The 19,599-nt window shown below is 35.8% G+C and overlaps 1 protein-coding gene across 1 annotated transcript in view; it reads right to left on the minus strand.

The window, feature by feature from the left end:
• nonC (serine/threonine-protein kinase Smg1) overlaps positions 1 to 19,599 on the minus strand; it is an 81,504-nt gene that overhangs the window by 59,329 nt on the left and 2,576 nt on the right. The window contains exons 3-22 of the mRNA XM_022076819.2: positions 18,949 to 19,115; positions 18,089 to 18,218; positions 17,029 to 17,154; positions 16,402 to 16,667; positions 15,541 to 15,698; positions 12,529 to 12,680; positions 11,728 to 11,906; positions 11,239 to 11,390; positions 10,205 to 10,361; positions 9,445 to 9,616; positions 8,542 to 8,757; positions 7,712 to 7,867; positions 7,076 to 7,224; positions 6,058 to 6,281; positions 4,139 to 4,377; positions 2,964 to 3,128; positions 2,446 to 2,600; positions 1,670 to 1,841; positions 1,166 to 1,273; positions 79 to 329 (exon numbers count right to left, since the gene is read on the minus strand). Of these exons, the coding sequence (XP_021932511.1) occupies positions 79 to 329; positions 1,166 to 1,273; positions 1,670 to 1,841; positions 2,446 to 2,600; positions 2,964 to 3,128; positions 4,139 to 4,377; positions 6,058 to 6,281; positions 7,076 to 7,224; positions 7,712 to 7,867; positions 8,542 to 8,757; positions 9,445 to 9,616; positions 10,205 to 10,361; positions 11,239 to 11,390; positions 11,728 to 11,906; positions 12,529 to 12,680; positions 15,541 to 15,698; positions 16,402 to 16,667; positions 17,029 to 17,154; positions 18,089 to 18,218; positions 18,949 to 19,115 (3,494 nt within the window). The remainder of the gene's footprint in view (positions 1 to 78; positions 330 to 1,165; positions 1,274 to 1,669; positions 1,842 to 2,445; positions 2,601 to 2,963; positions 3,129 to 4,138; positions 4,378 to 6,057; positions 6,282 to 7,075; positions 7,225 to 7,711; positions 7,868 to 8,541; positions 8,758 to 9,444; positions 9,617 to 10,204; positions 10,362 to 11,238; positions 11,391 to 11,727; positions 11,907 to 12,528; positions 12,681 to 15,540; positions 15,699 to 16,401; positions 16,668 to 17,028; positions 17,155 to 18,088; positions 18,219 to 18,948; positions 19,116 to 19,599) is intronic.

Below are 19,599 nucleotides of genomic sequence, written 5' to 3' on the forward strand. Positions count from 1 at the left end.
ACAGGATTAAGGCTTAAAACTTGTGTGCTGCTGACATACTGTCCACCGTTCTGCACCAGTTTTTTGCTAGCTACTCACTTTGTTTCCACATCGTTGCTGTCACCATCTGCAACAAGAGTCATTGCTATGCTTGTGAGCATGGTGTATGCTTTACCCATGAGCTTGTAACTGCTCCAGCACTTCCTGCTGTCACTGCCAACGTCTGACAACTGTTCTGCAGATGGTTCCTTAACATTCCACTTCATCAACTCATTCATAGCTGCCAACTCTCCTTCTTCAAATTTGGCCAATGATTTTGCATGTGCAGTACTTGTTACACTACTCATTAGCTGAAATGACAGAGAAAGCTGCATCAAAATCATTTCTGAGGAGTGTAGATGCCAAGTAAATTAATGCAGATAATCAACTGCCTCTATCAGCACTGAAGACCTATAATGAATGAAGAAATGGTGCTTTGATATAGTAAAGATTAATACTGTATAGGACAACAGTATTATAAGAACTGAATGATCTGAAGCTTTCATGGTGACCAAGCACAATGAATTCTTCTCAGAAGAAGAATTAATAATTATTTTAAAAGTTGCTTAAGTACACATACATACTTCACAATTTTGTCTTTCCTTTTACCACCCAGATCCTAAATATACATTTTGCATATCACATGGCACTACTGATAACTAACAATACGTCCAAACATAAAAAAATTCAATAAATTGCCATCCCCGCTTTAACGCCAATATCAGTACAAGACAAACAGTGGCACTCTAACACATATCTGCCCGATTACCATATTACATTTCAAAAGTATTTCTCATTCTGTAAATTTTTAACAGCTGTAAAAAGAGATGTACCCTGACAATGGCACAACTGACACCAGAATTTATACAATGGGTATGAAGTAAGCTTTCAAAATTAAATTGACGTGACAACTATTATTGAATCTCATAAAAATTCATTTAAAATTTTCTGATAAAAAATGCAGGCAAATGGATAAGCATGACCTCCTCATGGTGCATTCATTTTAGAAAGAATACATGACACTCACAACATGAAGCCATCACAAGATTTTCCATTTTCTGGCCTCTTATTTATTACAGCATATGTGAAAAACATCTAATAAGAAATGTCTTCAATTGAGGGGATAAGTATTTTTGATGAAACTTACATATTTTTCTGGGGTTCCTCCATTCTGATTCATCCACAGTTCAGATTCCTTCTCCTTCCACTTCAGAAGATCACTCCAATTACTTACAGCCTTGTAACACTCTGTTAACTTTAAAAATAAAATAAAAAACATGTTCTCATACCAAAGATATGACAAAATGCAGTAAAACCTGTTTAAAATAGAATCTCAATAAACCTTTTCCATTAATACATATTTCAAGATAACACACCAAGTTCTGGGAAGAACTTATGATTCATATTATCCTCAAAATGCATCAATCTATATTGTGAGGCATAGCACAAGCTATAAATTAATTAATGTACACTCACCGATCCACTCACTCATAATTTTTACTAGTACAAATTCCCAGTTTACAAGATACAACCTCAAAGTTTTACAACACAGTTCTAGGATAATTAATTATCATTACTAAATTTAAGTTTAAAATTTTCACTTATAATAAATATGTAAGGACATGGAAGGTAACTACATTGTTTCACCTACCTGATCAGCTATAAACCCTAATACATGCTCATCTACTTCAGTTTTCCCGACTTGTTTCACTGGACTGGAGATGTTCCCATCAGTAATCAAGTGTGATGGTGAATTTTGTGGTGTTGACCCAACACACTCCTGGTTTAATAATTTTCGATAACCTTCAGCTGCAGTTTCAAACCTGACAAGGATAATAAATTTCATTTACAACAATTAGAATTAAAAGATTATTTAGTTATTTTATGATACTGCGACTGCTGCTAAAATCATGCAGTGTCCAAAGAGATAATGATCATGGATCATTTAAGTATATACAGACACAAACCCCCAATCATTTAATAATCTGAATCCTGCTTCCACTGTTAAAACTATGAAAGAACAAGATTGGAAAGTATATTCCATATCAGATTACACATAATAACCTCATGCATTCTTTGCAGTGTGAATTTAGAGGTATTAAGGCAGCATTGTTTGATAGCTCCCACATTAGCCACCCGATTACAGCATCCCAATATCTACCTCACAAGTTTTCCAATCTGTCATTTTGCCATCACCGCTCATAGGACATTCAAAATATGTTTTTGAGGTCATGCAGAACACCTCTACATCAAATTTCATACAAATCCATCCAGTGGTTCTTGAGTTGAATCAACTGAACAGGTGGATGGATGGATCAACAGACACGGCAAGCCCATAATGTGTTCTCACTATGCACTTCATGCAATGAACACATAAAAACAATCACTGATCAAGAGTTCAATCAGCCTCAGTCAGCCAGGACTCACCTTCCATGGGCTTGTTCAGAAGCAAATTTCAGCCAAGCAAACTTTCGCCCAGCAACATCTCTACACCATGCATTCAGTCCTTGTATTGCTTCTGGTTCACAAAGTTTGCAGAGGGCCCAACAGACATGCATCACAGACCTTTCAAACTCAGGACCCTACAAGAAGAAACAGTGTAGATTAATAATCAATATTTTATATCATTCAAAAAAAAAACATGCAACGTCCTAAATCAACTCAAGTTCAACATAACTGGGTTTATTTTAATGGTATGTTTTAACCTCTCAGTAATGCAATTATGTAATTTTGTAGGAACAGGGTTTTCCTTTCTTGCTAACACCAAAGTCTGCAATTAGATGCAATCCTCAACAAGTTCCATACACTTTATATCCTCACAATACACCTCACTAATATCCATCTTAATGCTGACCTCTCATCTCTTTCTCAGTTTTCTAAGTGCCTCACCAACTGATGGATACAATTATTACAAATGATATAGATACTCAAGTGTCTCAACACACCTGAGTGTTGTTGGCATCTACCATATCTTGCAACATACAATGCCCATGGCGAATTGCAGTAGTTGCCTGTCCAGCATGGATTGCCACTACGACCACAGCAGAGCGAATTCTTGTCAGCCATTCACCACAAGTGCTCTTGTTTGTGTGGAAGAATGTCCGCACTGGCTGAAAGACCATGACAAAATTTACTTCATACATTTTATTCTGAACTTGGACCATCGCAACAGCAGTTCCAAGATAATAAGGATGAAACGTAGCTCATATAACCAAGTACCCAAGTAACAAAGCATTTTATGTGTTAAAAAACTACAGAAACAAAAAATATAACATTATGTTTCACTTTAAAGTATTGGAGTGTTCAATGTAGCTAGTACCTAAATGTTCTGCAAGTTTGGTAACTAAATCTCAGATATTAGAAACCAAGATCTGAAAATATTAAAATAAAAGTTCTAAATTCTAGGCCAGGTCAATCAGATATACATCTTTGCAATTTAATTTCATACCATTTTATGTTGTGGAACCTGATCTAATCAAACCCATATTATCACAACCTATTCCCAAACTTAACTTCATTCATATGTGAGAAAGATAAGAAAATCTGTAATTTTCATTCAGACTGCAATGGAGAAAGCAAAAGCTTTGGAAAGAACTGTTATGAATATTTCCCTTGAATTGTTTCAGTCTATAATAGTGTGGCTAGCAGGAACTACAAATAACACAATTCAGCAATATATTTCTGTTCTTCATTTCCAGTACTATTTATTCCATGTTAATCTGGGCACAATATTTCACATACTTAGCTCCAATGTTTCATCAGTAATAACAATCAAATACAAAATTAAATATATATTTTACATGGCTGCCATGTTCTTTTCATCCTACACACATAGCAAATGCATATGTGCATCTTCAAACAGCCTTATAAAAAAGTGCACATTTTAAAAATCTATAACTGCATCAAACTTCAGTACCCTACATTCAACAGCCCTACAGTTACCCCCACCTCAAAAGTTTGCTCAACCAAGTAGGTGTAATGGAAAATAAACATACAAAGAGAAATACTCACAGTCGACACACAGAGGAGTGATTATAGGACAAATAAAGCTGGAGAAGGATTCATCACAACATTGCCCATTCAGGAATAACTATTAATGGATATTTACTGCATTACACACCTTGGGAGGAGGTAGCATAGCTGTTGCACATCCCTCAGCAGCATTGTGCATTGCCTTCTCCAAGTGTTCCAAGAACTCCAGCAAAAGCCTGACTCTCTGCTGCTCCCAAGTTCCACAACACAATGTGCCAGCAAGCTTGCCATTGGTGGTTGTCATTGTCTCTTTGAAATAAGGAAGAGAGGATTCTTCTGGGCCTACTTGCTGCTGGTTGATCTCACGAGCCAGACTCTTTATGGCTCCTGAAAACAAATAATTTGTCAGTATGAATATAATCTGAAAGAAATGAATAACAGAATTAAACATTTCTTCAAAAACATATTTTACACAACAGTAGAAAATTGGAAAAAAAAACATGCTAAAAGAATGGGATCTGACAGGATCTTCCAAATACTGTTGATTCTGTGGCTAACGTCCCTATTTAACCAAACCTAACTGATTATCTAAGATGGACTGTGGTAATGGTCACTGCATTATGTAAGTGTGTTGAACATTGTCACTTTCTGAGACAAAACAAACAATTTCAGAGTTAGCTCTAATCTAATCTTTAGAACCTGCATATAATTTGGTTAACACTAATTTTCCTTTCATTTTACAAATCAGTGTCAACAATTAAGATCAAACCTCAAAATCGCTCCACTATAACCAATGTATCACCAAATCAGCCCATAGATTTTACCAGCCTTTGCAATGACAGGAAATTCATTTCTGAGATGGGATACCTACGACTGGCTAACAATAATCATGGCTGCTACTTTGATGTTATACACATTCTCACATAATAAGCATTTTATAACTAAAATGAAATAGTGCTAAAAAAATTAAAATATACCCTCAAGTTTCATGAAAATAATACATAATGAGTAGATAGAAATAAATGGAATGATCACACTTGGGTCCAAATTCAAGCTATGTGTGAGGCATTATTTGAGTTTGAATTTAAGAATTTGGATACTGATATACCCCTAAAACAAACCTGCACAGATGTGCCAATATCCCCTTGACATTCAAAAAGAAAAAGAAAAAACTCCAAACAGAAAATAAGCAGAAGACATTCAAGAAACTCTGACCTCCCAGGGTTTATACGGGTGTTGTGGTTCTTAGGATACCATAAGAAAACCAAATGAATAAATTCTAAAATAAGCACTTCACTGTATTATGGAAACAGAAAAAATTTCAGCAAGAAAAAGTAATATAAAGAAAATAAATTAAAACAGCTCAAACACAAAGAATATGATATACACATTGCAAAACCAAAGAATTTTAGTACAGCTACATATAAAACCAATAAAATAAAACAATATACTTTATCACCAATATATGAGATTCTTGCATACATCTGGTATTTTAATTAACTTAAATTAATTTGAGAAAGCATGTTCAAACATGGTCACATGTATAAACAGTGATTCTCAAAATACTGTCATAAATCATAAAATATTTGGAGAGAGTAGAGGGGGTGATTAATATGTCCAGATTTAAAATTCATTTTCTTCTGGCCCACTGACAATCCCCCAGACGATACATGTGTGAATATGGAGTAGCAGTGGAACAATACTGATGGAAAAACCAAAACACACAGAAAAAACCACAAATCCTACAATGCTAACCTGGCTGTAAACTTCGGTCTCTGCAATGAGATGCCAATGACTAACTGCATGAGATATGGCACAGCCACTACAAGTACAATTACTGAAGCTTCTTACAGATTTAGAAAACATTCACACCTGCTAAGAACTAATAAAGCTTGTCTCTTCATCTGATGTATGAATGCAGCACTGGCAAATATTTACTTACAAACTACTGATTTAAAAACAATTTATGGATACAATTGTCTGGGATGCTTGAATGGACAGCATTAGCAAACAGAAATAAAGTACACATTGAAAAGTTAAAATCACAGAGTGAACAACCCTATTTACCTTCGATGTTAGTGAAGGTGTCCTGTGGCTTTCCTAGCGGTGTACGTAACTTGTACATGACACACAGATGAGCTGCTTCTGAAGCAGCCCACGAGAGCAGAACTAAACTGGATGCAAGCGCCAAGTTACCAAACATACAGATGGCCTTATCTTCATCTGCAGTCCGAGGTGATGGCTGCAGTGGCCAGCAGCTGCAGAATATGTCTTGCAGCCAATTGTTATCACTGCAACAATGAAAAGCTGTCACACTTTAACTTACTGCACAAGAAGAGAGTAAATAAATCACATTTTCTGTAGAGGTAATTGTAAAGATGCCTCTGTGCCCAAGCACCATGCAATCGAGGCATATAATCAAACATAGCAGTTAAGCTGGGTGGTTAGCACTCCTTCATGTTCTGGAAGGCCCAAATTCAACTCTCATCCTTGAATTCAGCTTTTCTAACAGGTCCTTTGTGGTTTTCCTTATCCCTGGGAAAGTATGAAGATTGTACCTTAAATTAAGCCATAACTGTTTCCTTTAATATCCTTTCCAATTTATTATCCACCAATTAACTTATCATTCAATGCTATATAATGTGAACTAATTCAACATATTCATGATCATCAACAACAAAAAACTATAAATATAAATAAATAAAAATAAATTTATCTCCTATTACATTCAGGTTATTGACTAAATATGCAAAAATAATGCATTATATCAGGCTTCTGCTGGGATCAGAAAAAATATTCTTTACATATGAGATTTCACTAAATGTGGGCACAATCAGAACTTCACTCCATATTGAAGAAACTGAACACAGATTATTGACATTGGATCACTATCAATGGAACACTGAATGAAAGAAAATTTGAACCTTCAGCATCATAACTTGTATGGTCAAGCAGAATGTGCATCACAGTAGCAAGCCATTAAACAATCATTAACTCTGGAGTTAAAGTACGGTTAGCAGCACTGTAGTACAGAGGTTTAAACCCCCTATTCCCACACAATATAAGGCAAATTAATTTCACTCACCTGTGATGTACACCCTGCAGGAGATAACCCATGAACTTCCGGAAATTCTGTGGCTGCATATCACCACAACAGCCCCTTAACAAATGATGAGTCTGTGCGGCATGCAGGATGTCAAGGGTAAAACCTGACAGTTCTTGCAGGGGTTTGTTCTAAAAGTATACATAATTAACTATATTACCTGTAAATATATGATTAGCACAGATACAAGGAACAAACTGTCACACTAACTACAATGCAGTGACAATGCAAATCTCTGCACATTGTATACAGTAGGCTTATCATGGAAATGAATAAACTGTATTCATCAACAGCTAAAATGTTACACATTGAATCATTCAACAGGAATAATAGTTTCTATTAATACACTACATAGACACTGCAGTTAATCTGTAACTGACACCTTCCATTAAGACAAAAAGTGATACATCACTGATCATGTATGTAGTTACACACATGTCACCAATATAACATGAGACCAGAAACAAATTAACAATCTTCAAACAGTATTAACATCAATACTGAACAGAATACAACCCATTAACGATCAGTCAAGAACAAAATAACTTCCAAAAATTCATTCTCAACACCACTATTTTACAAAATTTCAGAAGTGTGTAGAATTTGATGCATACAGACCTTCACATCCACAGCATGACTCATATCTGTTAGTCTTGAAACAGTGACATACCAGGGCACTAGGGACAACAGCTGACTGAACTTTGTCCTAACTCTGTTGTTCGTTGAGTTCAGATGCAGAACGCAAAGCTCAAAAATCTTGGACAAAAGCGTACCCTGAAGACATACCAACAGATTGAAACATTATGAGAATCAATGATGGCTGTCTTCTGAGTTGTAGCACTGTATAGTCTGGTAGAAGTTTATTAAAATTCCAGAGGTCCTTCCTGCCTCCATCACCAGGACAAGTAAGCTGTGCACAGATGATAAGAGGTTGCAAGGACCCCAGAAATGCTGGTGGACTACCAGACTACATGGCGCTACGAACCAGAAAACAAGCAACTTTACACTCAGTATCATGAGAATCTCAAAGCCTACTTATTATGAGAATCAGCCAGACATAAAGAACAAACAGAAGCATACACTTTAAGAAATGTGTTGTAATGAACTCCATGTAGTACAGTCTACAATGCCACTACTGTAAAATAGTAATTTCAGATCTGTAAACCATACTTATAATATTAAGATATCTAGAACCTAAAGATCAGAATAAGTTATACCAAAAACATGTTGGAAAGCACTGTTTCCAAAAAAACCTCTAAATAGACGAAGGAGTAGTTGGTGAAAGGCAGCTGTACCAGTTGAGAAGTCAAAAGTTACACAGCAGATTACATCATTTAATGACCATCAATCAACCTATAAAAACTAGTAAATCAAAGAAAAATACCATTCAACACAAGTGCAGTATCTTAATGCAAAATCAAAGAGATGCAAACACGAAGTGTTCTTACTTTCCAAGGCACCTCCTTGGCAGCTAACACCTGCTCAACATTTCCTGCAACTCCTAAAACAATTGCTGCACTATGATGGAAGCCAGCACCAACAATGGTACACAAGATTTTCTCAAACTCAGCTGTCTGATGCAGTACAGTCATGTAAGGTTGAGCTTGAGCAAGCAGTTCACGTGCCCATGACAGAACCAACAGTCTCGTTTCCTCCGATGTTTCCTGTAAAAGAAGAAGACATCAATAAGACCATGAATAAAGTGGCCAAAGGTATAGTCGGCGAAGTAGTTTTTGGCCGGTGGAATTTTCAAGGGGAAGGCTAGGAGCGAGTGTCTTTTGCGATAGTATAATGCTGACTGCACCGAGCAGCTTGTGTGACTGAACGCCCAAACAAAAGAAATACAATGACCATGCCACCTCAGGTACACAGACTAGGCCTGTCCGCCAATTCCGCTAGCTTCTCCACCAGCCAAAAACTACTGTGCCGACTATACAAAAAGTTTACCCAAAATAACCAGTCTTTGGACCATGAATGAAAGCAAGAACCTCCGAATAAGAAGTAGGAAATGTTAGTCACTGTGCAGTAACACTTGTATCCAGTGGTTCTATGCAGATGTTTCATAAGGTATTTAATGTACTATTTTTGGTATTTACAGACAAGAAATGATTACATTATAGCCAACAGCTTTCAGGCTCATAATTTAAATATGAGTAAAATAAATTAGTCTTGATATTAATAAAATCCTTAGAACCCTGAGTATCAGAGGTCCTGTAGAATAAAATTTGAGAATATCATACAGCTTGGTATAAAGTACCATGAAGCAGTTCACAAAGCTATACACTTTTCATACTTATCATCCTGTACAGAATAGTATATTCTACATGACAGCTGAAGACAACTGCACAAACCTGTGAGAGCATATTTGCAAGCAGACCAAGAATGATAGAGAGGTGTCCACTGGTGGGAGACGTTGTGGGTACTTCTGAACCGAGAGTGACCGGCAAACCAAGAATATCATGTACATTTGATCTGCCATGTGCAGAACTTACCAAACCACTGCTGGACACAAAATGATTGTACCTAGAAAAGAATATAGAGAGCAGTTGTGAATGACTGAAATTAACCCTCTGATATCAACACCCTACTTGGTCAAATTAGGCACACATTTGTTGCATAACAGAGAGAGGTCATGTCTGTCCGCATATTTCATTTCCAAAAATTACTGAACTGGCTGATGGAATTTGGTATTGGAGTGTCTATACTAAAAGTGGCCAAATTAAATTTTGGTTCCTATCAATCCAATATAACCCCTATTTTACAACATGCATACCTACATGCCACCATTCTCGATTGAGCAGGAGCAAAAACAATTTAAATAAGGAATCACATCACATTATAAAATGTTCTTAAAAAATACTGGCTAACAACCACTCAGTAAATACAAAAACAGAGAACAGGATAAAATGTGCGTGTGTAGAAAAACATTACAATTCTAATAGTAAATTTCCCCACAAACAATTTTAATATATTTTGACTTTTAAAACATGTTTCCATATGCAAATATAATAAGCAACCCCCCTCCTCTAAACTTATGAAGGAAAATTAAAGCAAAAACATTTATCTCAAATCAAGAAAATACCATATTTTCTCCCTATTAATCCTCCTCACCTTGAACAATGACTATAAAGCAGGTAGAGAACAGAGTATTGCAACACTGGGCTGTGCTGTGCCAAATCCTTGTCATAAGGCAGCAACTTCACAGCCAGCAACTCCAAGATGCTAGGTTTCAATGCCCACATTCCAATGATGGAATTACTTGCATTTGCTATAAAAGTAAAATACAAAAATATTACATTATAATTTTTGAATGGAAACTTATGTTTTTTGCAGTTTACTGAGACTAAATACACATATAAAGAACCCAGAAAGAAAAATATTAGTACTTTCAAACATATTAAAAAATGAATATAAATACATGTATTCTGGAATTTAAGTGAAAAGCAAAAGACCCAAAGGATGACTGATACTGAGATGACATACAGGTTAAGCTTTTGATTTTCTGATTTCCTGCAAATTATACTTTCCATCACTGCAAAAAAGTGTACACAAGGGGTTTCACTGTATCTTGAAATTCTGAATACAAATCCCTACCACAAACTTAAATCAAAAGTTTTGAAGATTTTTTCTCCATATATAAATCTGTAACAGTATTATCAACTATTGCAACCCTGATGTAAATTATTACACACTGAAATAAAATATTACATGCTGTTACTAAATAACTTATGTGCCAAAGTTTTTAGAAGCAGCCAGTTGTAAGAAAGGACCTGAAATCAGCAATCACAGTCTTCAGATTCAAGTGACTAAACTAAAAAAGAACATGTCCCTAGAAGTGATTATTCTTAAATACAATAATTTAAGAAAACTTTTAAATAATAAGGAATCTGATTCAAACCGAAAAAAATGACAATGGGTATAAATTGTGATTACAGTGAAAAACTGGTTTAGTAGAGAATATTCTCATTCTCATTTTTACATTTTTATAATTCTCATTTCAATTTCATCTCAAATTGAAAAAGTAATTCTCATCCATGACTAAATTGTTTTTTAAAAACTATGATGTCATGCTGCTTATGATAATAAACTATGATGCTTCAAAAGCTGCAAGACAAATTTTACAATAAAAGAAATACAACTGTTACCTAGATCTGCAAGAGCACGGAGATGAAATATAATCACAGTTTCCACATTGTCCATAATGTACACAAGATTTGTGTGAGGATTCTGCTGGCACAATTCTTCTATAGATGGCACATACATTCTGTATGCTACCTCAAGATCTCCAAGAACATACCTGAAAAACCATAATCTAATGTGACAAAATGTTTCTGGGAATAAACACTTGCAACACCAACAAGATTCTAATGTGTCTGTTTATTTCTTTCCATGACAAATCACTACCGCCACACAACTCGTAATGTCTGTACTGAAAATGTTTGATTAAAAAAAACACAAGCTATATCTGTAACCAAGTTCTAGTACAGAAATTGTAAACACCAGCTAGGTCCTGTACAGTAGTTAGGTGCTAACACAATCACAGTAGAGAATGTCAAGTCTCAAATAATAACATATCCTTGTAAGAAAAGTTGAGACAACTTGAACCTAAAAGAACTAGCAATGAAAAAACATACCTGTATGCTTCCTGCAGTAATGGGATATTCTTTAGGTTAAGAAGACTATGGTATACTGCCAAGACTTCTGCCTGGACGTTTAGAGAGGGTGAAAAACGCAGCTCCAGCAGGGGTGAGTCAGATCCCAGAAGCTTCTGCACGAGTTCCAGGGGCAGATTTGCACTCACCTCTCGTACAGTCTATGTAGGGACTCACAAAAATTATACAAGAAATGGTTCCAGCTTCATTATAGAATGTCTATAAATCTTCCTATGTTACACAAACAATTGCCCCAGTTTATGCAAATCTTGAATGAACTAGCAAAGCAAACGATAGAATTACTGAACCCTTCATAGTCACAATACTAACACTCTAGCCATGAAATACATTCCACATGGGCCATGGCACAAAACTTTTAGAATTTATACATATATTTTATTTATAACACTGTTAGTAGCATAGACTATGCAGCATCAGATAATAGGATAATAAATTAATAATGAAGTGAAAAGCATATGGAAAAAAGCAGTCGAGTCCTTATTTAAGATACACCACTGTGGCCCTTAGAAAGGCATTTGCAGAAAGCTATCCTTTTTCAGGATCTTTCTTGCAAATTTTCCATTTTAGATTCTCTCCTGTTTCCTCTTTCCTATTGACCACCCTTCATATATAATCTAACACCACCACAAATTGACTCGCTTCGCAAGTTCCTATGAAATTGTGGTAACTGCCTGAAAGACAACACAGCATTATAACCCAGAAGATCACAACCCACAAATGTCAGATGCAAGGAAAATCTTAAATCTCATATACTGCACCAACCTTTGCAATCATCTTGAGCATGGATATAATGGTGAAGTCTGCAAGCTGTGGCACTAGTGAAAGCTGTGTATCTATCAGTCCATACAGCATCTCATTAGCTGATGAAGTCTTTGATTGCAAATGCAACAGCAGCAAGCAAGTGCATTCATTAGCTGTTTAACAAAAAAACTCATTAGGAAAGATACTTAGCCAACAAAGAGTCAATAAGTGTTGTAAATATGAATGCTAGAAGATTTAAAATGTGACGCTATCAGTCAACTTTAGTCAATTATGAAAATCAAGTAAACACTGGTATAATAATACCACATCCTGCCTGTTATATTTTAAAATATAAAGATCATTTAAGGTTTATTAGGAGGGAGGTTAATTGGTTCCACACTTTAATGAAAGGAAAGTTAATCATGGGAAACTTATTATTATTTATTTAGTGTTCTGTCTGACGACAGGTCCATATGAACAGGATCCTTCCATCCTTTTCTTGGACTGGGACCTCTTCATATACATTCTTGGCAAATGATCCAGAAGTGGTTTGCCATTGCCTTCTTCTGTGTGTGAATGGGATGCCATGGAGAAACCGGGGAAGCCCCCGGAGGAAAACTCCGTGTTGCCTAGACCACGGCCTTGACCAACAAAAGTTATAAATTCGGGCACCACCGGGTATCGAACCCGAGACCCCAGGATTACAAGGCCAGCGTTCTAATCGCTAGACCACCGTGGCTTACCATGGGAAACTGCAAGCAAACAAACTTGAGTTCCATTAACATTTCTTTCCAGTATATTATTAAGTGAAGATTGCCGTCTTCTGGGTTATTGTGCCGTGTAGTCTGGTAGAATGGAATAACCCAGACGACAGCAATCTTCAGACTCGCTGCTGTGAAAACCTCAAATCCTATACATTATTATGTGCCGGAGTTCCTCGGGATAGATTACTGAGAACAGTTCAAGCACAAAGTTTTAGTTACACATATCTTATGCTTTTATTATTATACTTACAAGCAATATTTCATGCATAACAACATGCAGATATGAAGATTTCTGTCTTCTGGGTTGTTGCGCTGTGTAGTCTGGTCGATGCTAACCAAAATTTCAGAGGTCATACTGCCTGCGTCATCAGGGCGATGATGACGGAGGCAGTATGACCTCTGAAACGTTGGTTAGCATCAACCAGACTACACAGCGCAACATCCCAGAAGACAGAAATCTTCATACTCACCGCTGTGAAAACCTCAAATCTTACAACATGTAGGTACATTTATGATCTACATCTGTATTAAATTTTAAATGCATCACTCCAACAGTGTGATAGCTATTAGTATAAAACTAAAAGCTATAAAAAAAATGTTCACACAGCAACCATGCAGTTTTATACTCTACAAAAATATTACCTTAACAGAAAATGTAAATTTTTTTGATGAGTTATTACTATACAGAATTTCATAACAATACAAATTGACACAACTGTAGCTCCCACATCACAAATTCATATGTCAGTCATGTTATTACCAATTGTGGGAAATAAAAATTTTGAAGTTGGGGGTAGCCTCCTCGGTTTCAAGGAAATTAGTAAATTTGTTTCAAAAGTTGGTAAGGACACATACATGCATAAACAGCATTGTAATCTTGGAAGTCTATTTTCCTTCCTTTCATTTTTTTAAAGGAAAAACAGGCTAAAACAATGTAGTTTAGGAAAAGGAAAAACGGACTGATCTGCATAAAAAGACTGGTTAGATGGCCTCAGATTGAAGCTGAGAATAATGTAAACCGGAAAATCAAGGTACATGTACAAAAAAATATATATAAACCAGAACGCAAATGTTGTTCAATCTATAAATGAAGTATATCATTTTACAACAGTACTCTTGCATGAGAAACATGGGTTTACAATTTTGGGATAAATAATTTCAATTTCCTTTGCATCTCCATATACTTTACAATATATGCACTTACCAAAGAAAATAGAAGACTAATCGAAAACCTGTACATGCAGCAAAAAGTCAAAGAGACACTGGACTCAGGAGACACCAACAGCGTTGAGATAGGTAGAGGTGTAAGACAGGGATGCTGCTTATCACCAATTCTTTTTAACCTGTATGGGGAATGGCTTGCCAAGGAAGCTCTGGAGGGAACAGGAGACTTCAAAATTGGAGGAAGAGTGATAACAACTGTAAAATATGCAGACGACTTAGTAGTATTGGCGAAGGAAGAGGAGGAATTACAGAACATGATGGACAAGTTAGTGGAAAGAGGTAGCGAGTATGGAATGGAAATCAACATTGAAAAATCAAAGGTAATGAGGATAGCACCGAGAGCAGAACCATTGAACGTTGTAGTTGGAAACCAACAGCTGGAGAATGTGGAGCACTTCAAGTACTTGGGAAGCATAATCACGACGGATGCTCTATACACCAAGGAGGTAAAAGCAAGGATAGCCATGGCCAAGGCAACTTTTGTCAAGAAGAGGATAATTCTCACTAGCAAGTTGGGCTTGGAGATGAAGAAGAAACTAGTGAAGTGTTACGTATGGAGTGTCGCGCTGTATGGAGCAGAGACTTGGACACTAAGGAAGAAGAAACAGAAATACCTGGAGAGTTTTGAAATGTGGTGTTGGAGAAGAATAGAGAAGATCAGGTGGACGGATCGAGTGACCAACGAAGAAGTATTGAGGAGAGTCAACGAGCAAAGAAACATTCTGCAGGCGATTACACGAAGGAAAGCTGGCTGGGACATATTATGAGAAGGAATGGATTACTGAGTGATATCATCGAAGGCCAGGTTGAAGGAAAGCGAGGACTGGGAAGAAGACTGATACAACTAACTGACGATCTCAAGCAAGGAAAGGAGATGAAGTTTCAGGAGTTAAAATGAGAAGCTGCGAATAGGGAAAACTGGCGAACTCTTTTTGGGCAGAACAATGGACCTGTCGTCAGACAGAACACTAAATCAATACCAAAGAAAAGTCCTGCATTATGTTTCAACGAGGACCTGCTTGGTTTACCAGATATCTGTGCATACCTGTAACTATTAAATCTTCATCCATACAAATGTCCAAGGCTTTAACCACAGTACGCAGCATCTTGGCAAAACAGTCTGTTATGAATGTCCAAGCAACCGCTGGTGACACGGTTGGATTTAAATGTTGTCCTAGACTCTTTGTAACAGTGTTGAACACTCTAGAATGAAATAAAAGAACATACTAATGTCAGTAACAAAAATTAAAAGCGTACCCAAAACTGTCACAAGAGACAGAAAATAATGATTTGGAATAAATAATCACAATACTGCTTTCTTAGCAACATGTTATTTATACATAAACCAATATATTCCATAATAATTCCAAAATGTATTGCACAATTGTTTCTAGCTGCACAGCATATAACTGATCTACATACACACACACACACAATGCGTAACTTTTCAGTTTTCATACCATCAACCAAATTTGTTGACCAATCTGATCACAAAATGCTATGCATAAAGGTTAAGGGCAAAGAAAGAAAGAAAAAAATTCACAAACATAAACTTCAAAAATATTTCACTTCAGAGATGTACATGTTCTGAACCTAAAGGAAGTAAACGTTTTTTATATAGCAAGAACTTAATTTTTTATTAGCTGAACTCCAGACAATTTTTCAACAGCTAAAATTGTTCCTAAAGAGCAAATGTAAATTTCTAGACTGTTAAATATTTTGATGTTTTCTGAGTAAGAAATTCCTGTTATTCACCATTACATAAAGTTACATCGCTGCTTCTAGGATAGGTATTAGTTCTTTACACTGAAAACAGAAAACATAACAGGTCTTAACTGAAAAAATACAGAAACTGGCAAAATTACTGTTAATAATTCAAATGTGTCAAACTCTGAGACATTCTTACCTTATGAGAGAAGTAATTCTTAAGATGCAGTCTTCTGGTGTTGGAGGAGGATCCTCAGCAGGGGATGAACGCCCTGATGTTGGGAACACAAGATCTTCTCCATACGCTTCCATATCTTCAAGAAACTGTCCCAACAAGGTGAGCGAGAACTGGAGGTCTGCCACCCAATAACGATTTAGCTTCTGCAGGCTGCATGATGCATATTGGGTCACAGTAATTGCCTGACTTCCATCTATGTGCCATCCAACCAAAATGTCCACTGTATCCTATGAGATACAATTACCAAAGAACATAAAATATAAATACAACAGAATCATTTATATGTATAATGATTGGTTGCACAATGCAATCCTATCCAACATTCCTTCAAGGTTTAAAGAACAGCCAACTGAAATCTACCATGTTTTACACCCTAATTAACAGCACTGGCCTTGAAGCAGTAACTATTCAAAGACACCACACAACACAGTGAAAATTTCTATGCAAAAAGTATTATAACCTATGATTAAAATATATTTCCTCCTTTTTTTTTTTCTTCTTTTCTTTCTACTATGGCTATTAATATTTGGGCACAGTTTTGAGTTCTATATTAAGATTTCTTAAGGCCTGCTTAATGAATCATTTTACCCTGAAATGTTTGGTAAATGTTGATGGATAAATTTCTGTCAACAATATAATGACATCAACCGTTCCCATGAGTAATTCTGGCAGGTCGGTATTCTCTAATGCTGTTTGTAACTGGGTCATCAGCACCTGCAACAATTCAAAAACCCCAATGTTACAACAATTCAATATAAATGGTAATATATGCAACAACACTTTTCAGTGAAGAGTGAACAGAATATTTTTTTCAGTTACCACCAACCATAATGACATGGAGGTTAGTATGTGTTTTTGGCTTTTAGGAATGGAGCTTTTAATTTTACATCAGTACAAAAGAAAATATTTCATCCTTGGAAATAGCGTTGTGATTTCTATTATGAAGCAAAACATGTGATTCGTATACAGTGATTCAGAAGTGGTTTGGTATCAGAAGTCATAGGTCATTAGCCTGAAAAACAACACGCACACAGAAGGGGCATCTCAAGTAAAGGAGTGCAAGTCAGTCAGTTTAGTCGAGTCAACACAATTGTCACACAGCAAGGTCAAGAGCAGCAAAGTATTCAGCTGGAGAGCAAACAAACAGACAATCAAGCAAGCAACAGCTGTAAATGCCCATCAATTGTAAACAAGGTATTTCACAGACAAGTAACTGTGTACTTATTCAAAGAAAAATTTCAGCAATTAAGTTTTAAAGCTTTAATAAAATACAGAAGAAAAATAACATTCTTGATTAGTTCTGTCAACAACAAACATATATGTCATAAATTCTACAAGTCTTCCATGTGTATTTCTCCCTCAAATGTTCAAATGTAAAATATGTATATGCAGCTGAACTGTAATTTCCCAGTCTATATCATTTACACTTTTCATTTATATAGGCCCAGAGACTAAACCCATCAAGATCATAACCCTTCTTTTGCAGCCTATAATTAATTAAATTAATAATACATGCAACTGATAAAATAAACAATTCATGCAGTAATACTGTAAATTAAGAGCATGAGAAGATTCCTGGAAAGAAAATGAAAACTTCTGGTTATTTACTAATGGAGTCAATTACATAATTATAAAAACAAATACTCACAACTGAAAATTCCTTTAACTTTGGCACCTCTCCCTCTAACTTCAATGTTTCTGCCATAGCTTTCATCAAGAGCAACCTCACTTCGTCATTTCTCTCAACAGCATATTTTGTGAAAATCCAATCCATGTATCTGCAATTAAAAACACATTTAATCTAATTAACCGAAATATAACAACAGATCTGTTCCTAAATGACTGAACCTGTTACATAAGATATCAAGATCTATGTACCACCTCCAAAAATAAAGAGCCAGTAAAGTAACTGAAAAAATAAGGGGGGAAGGAGATCATTCACTATGGTTATAAAATACAAATTGATTTCACAAAAACTTCACCCTATAACAAATCACATCTTTGAATGTTTACTACTGAAATTACCATACTATTTATCAGTCTGATGCATAAAATTTAAATGGCTCAGACTTCTTGATGAAGCCTCATAGCATATGTATGAGTAGAAAGCATTATACAGTATGTTTACAACAAAGGCAACCACAACATGAGTGACATGTGCTGACTAGCCATAATTGCTTTCACATATTTACTTATATAACAACAATTCATGTTTTTCTGATAACAGATGACATAACTCAAACAGAATGGTTTCCATAAATACTTCAATTTTTCATACATGGAAAAAATTTCAAATAATACTGCAAAAAATATCAGGCAATATGATGAAAACTGTTTGTGGTATGGTATGATGAACTGGCACCTCACAATTGTTAAATCCTGATTTTATGGAATAGCAATATGATAACCACTAGAGGGCCAGTCATCTTACTAATTCAGCTGTTACGCTCACAAATTTGAACACTATAAGGAGATCCAATCTCAAGATATGGGGTACAAAATACTAACCTCTTGAAATCTTGCTCTAAAACATATCCAACTCGTCCCAGACACTTTGCAGCTTGGGACTTTGCATCAAAACCTGGCCCACTATGTAGTGTGTCCAGTAGTGATTCAGCTATAAGATCCAAGGATCGCCGAATGTAGCGTCCATTTTCAGGAACCATCAAAGATTCCTAAAATCCACATGAGAAAATATTATGGTGTTAACCTTTCCATTAATACTTACTGTGTTTCTACCAAGTCATACAATTACCAAAAAATCTTGCACTAATCTAACAGTGCATAGAATTTTCCAACATTTCTATGGAAATTACTGGCATCATGTTATAAAATGTCAGAAGTCTTCCAACACTACAGTAATACATCTCAGACAACTCTTCAATGAATAAGTTGATTAGAATAAAAATCTAAAACCTTACAATTACTAAATTTAATTTATTAACAGGTATTGCTGCACTCTCACACAGATAACACTGCAAGACACTGCACAAATTATACTTTACTGTTGAAGGATCTAGCAAATGCACTTCTTCCTGTTTCATTCAAAAAATTCTAATGAATCAAAATAATATATATAAAACCAAATGGGAATAAATCTCCACACAATAAATACAATCTGATAAATGGCAAAATGAGGTATGTGGTGTAATTCATGTG

The sequence above is a fragment of the Zootermopsis nevadensis genome, unplaced genomic scaffold (genome assembly GCF_977971745.1).
Source record: "Zootermopsis nevadensis isolate Lab colony 2312 unplaced genomic scaffold, Znev_1.0 Znev_ptg000028l, whole genome shotgun sequence".
Taxonomy (NCBI): Eukaryota; Metazoa; Arthropoda; class Insecta; order Blattodea; family Termopsidae; genus Zootermopsis; species Zootermopsis nevadensis.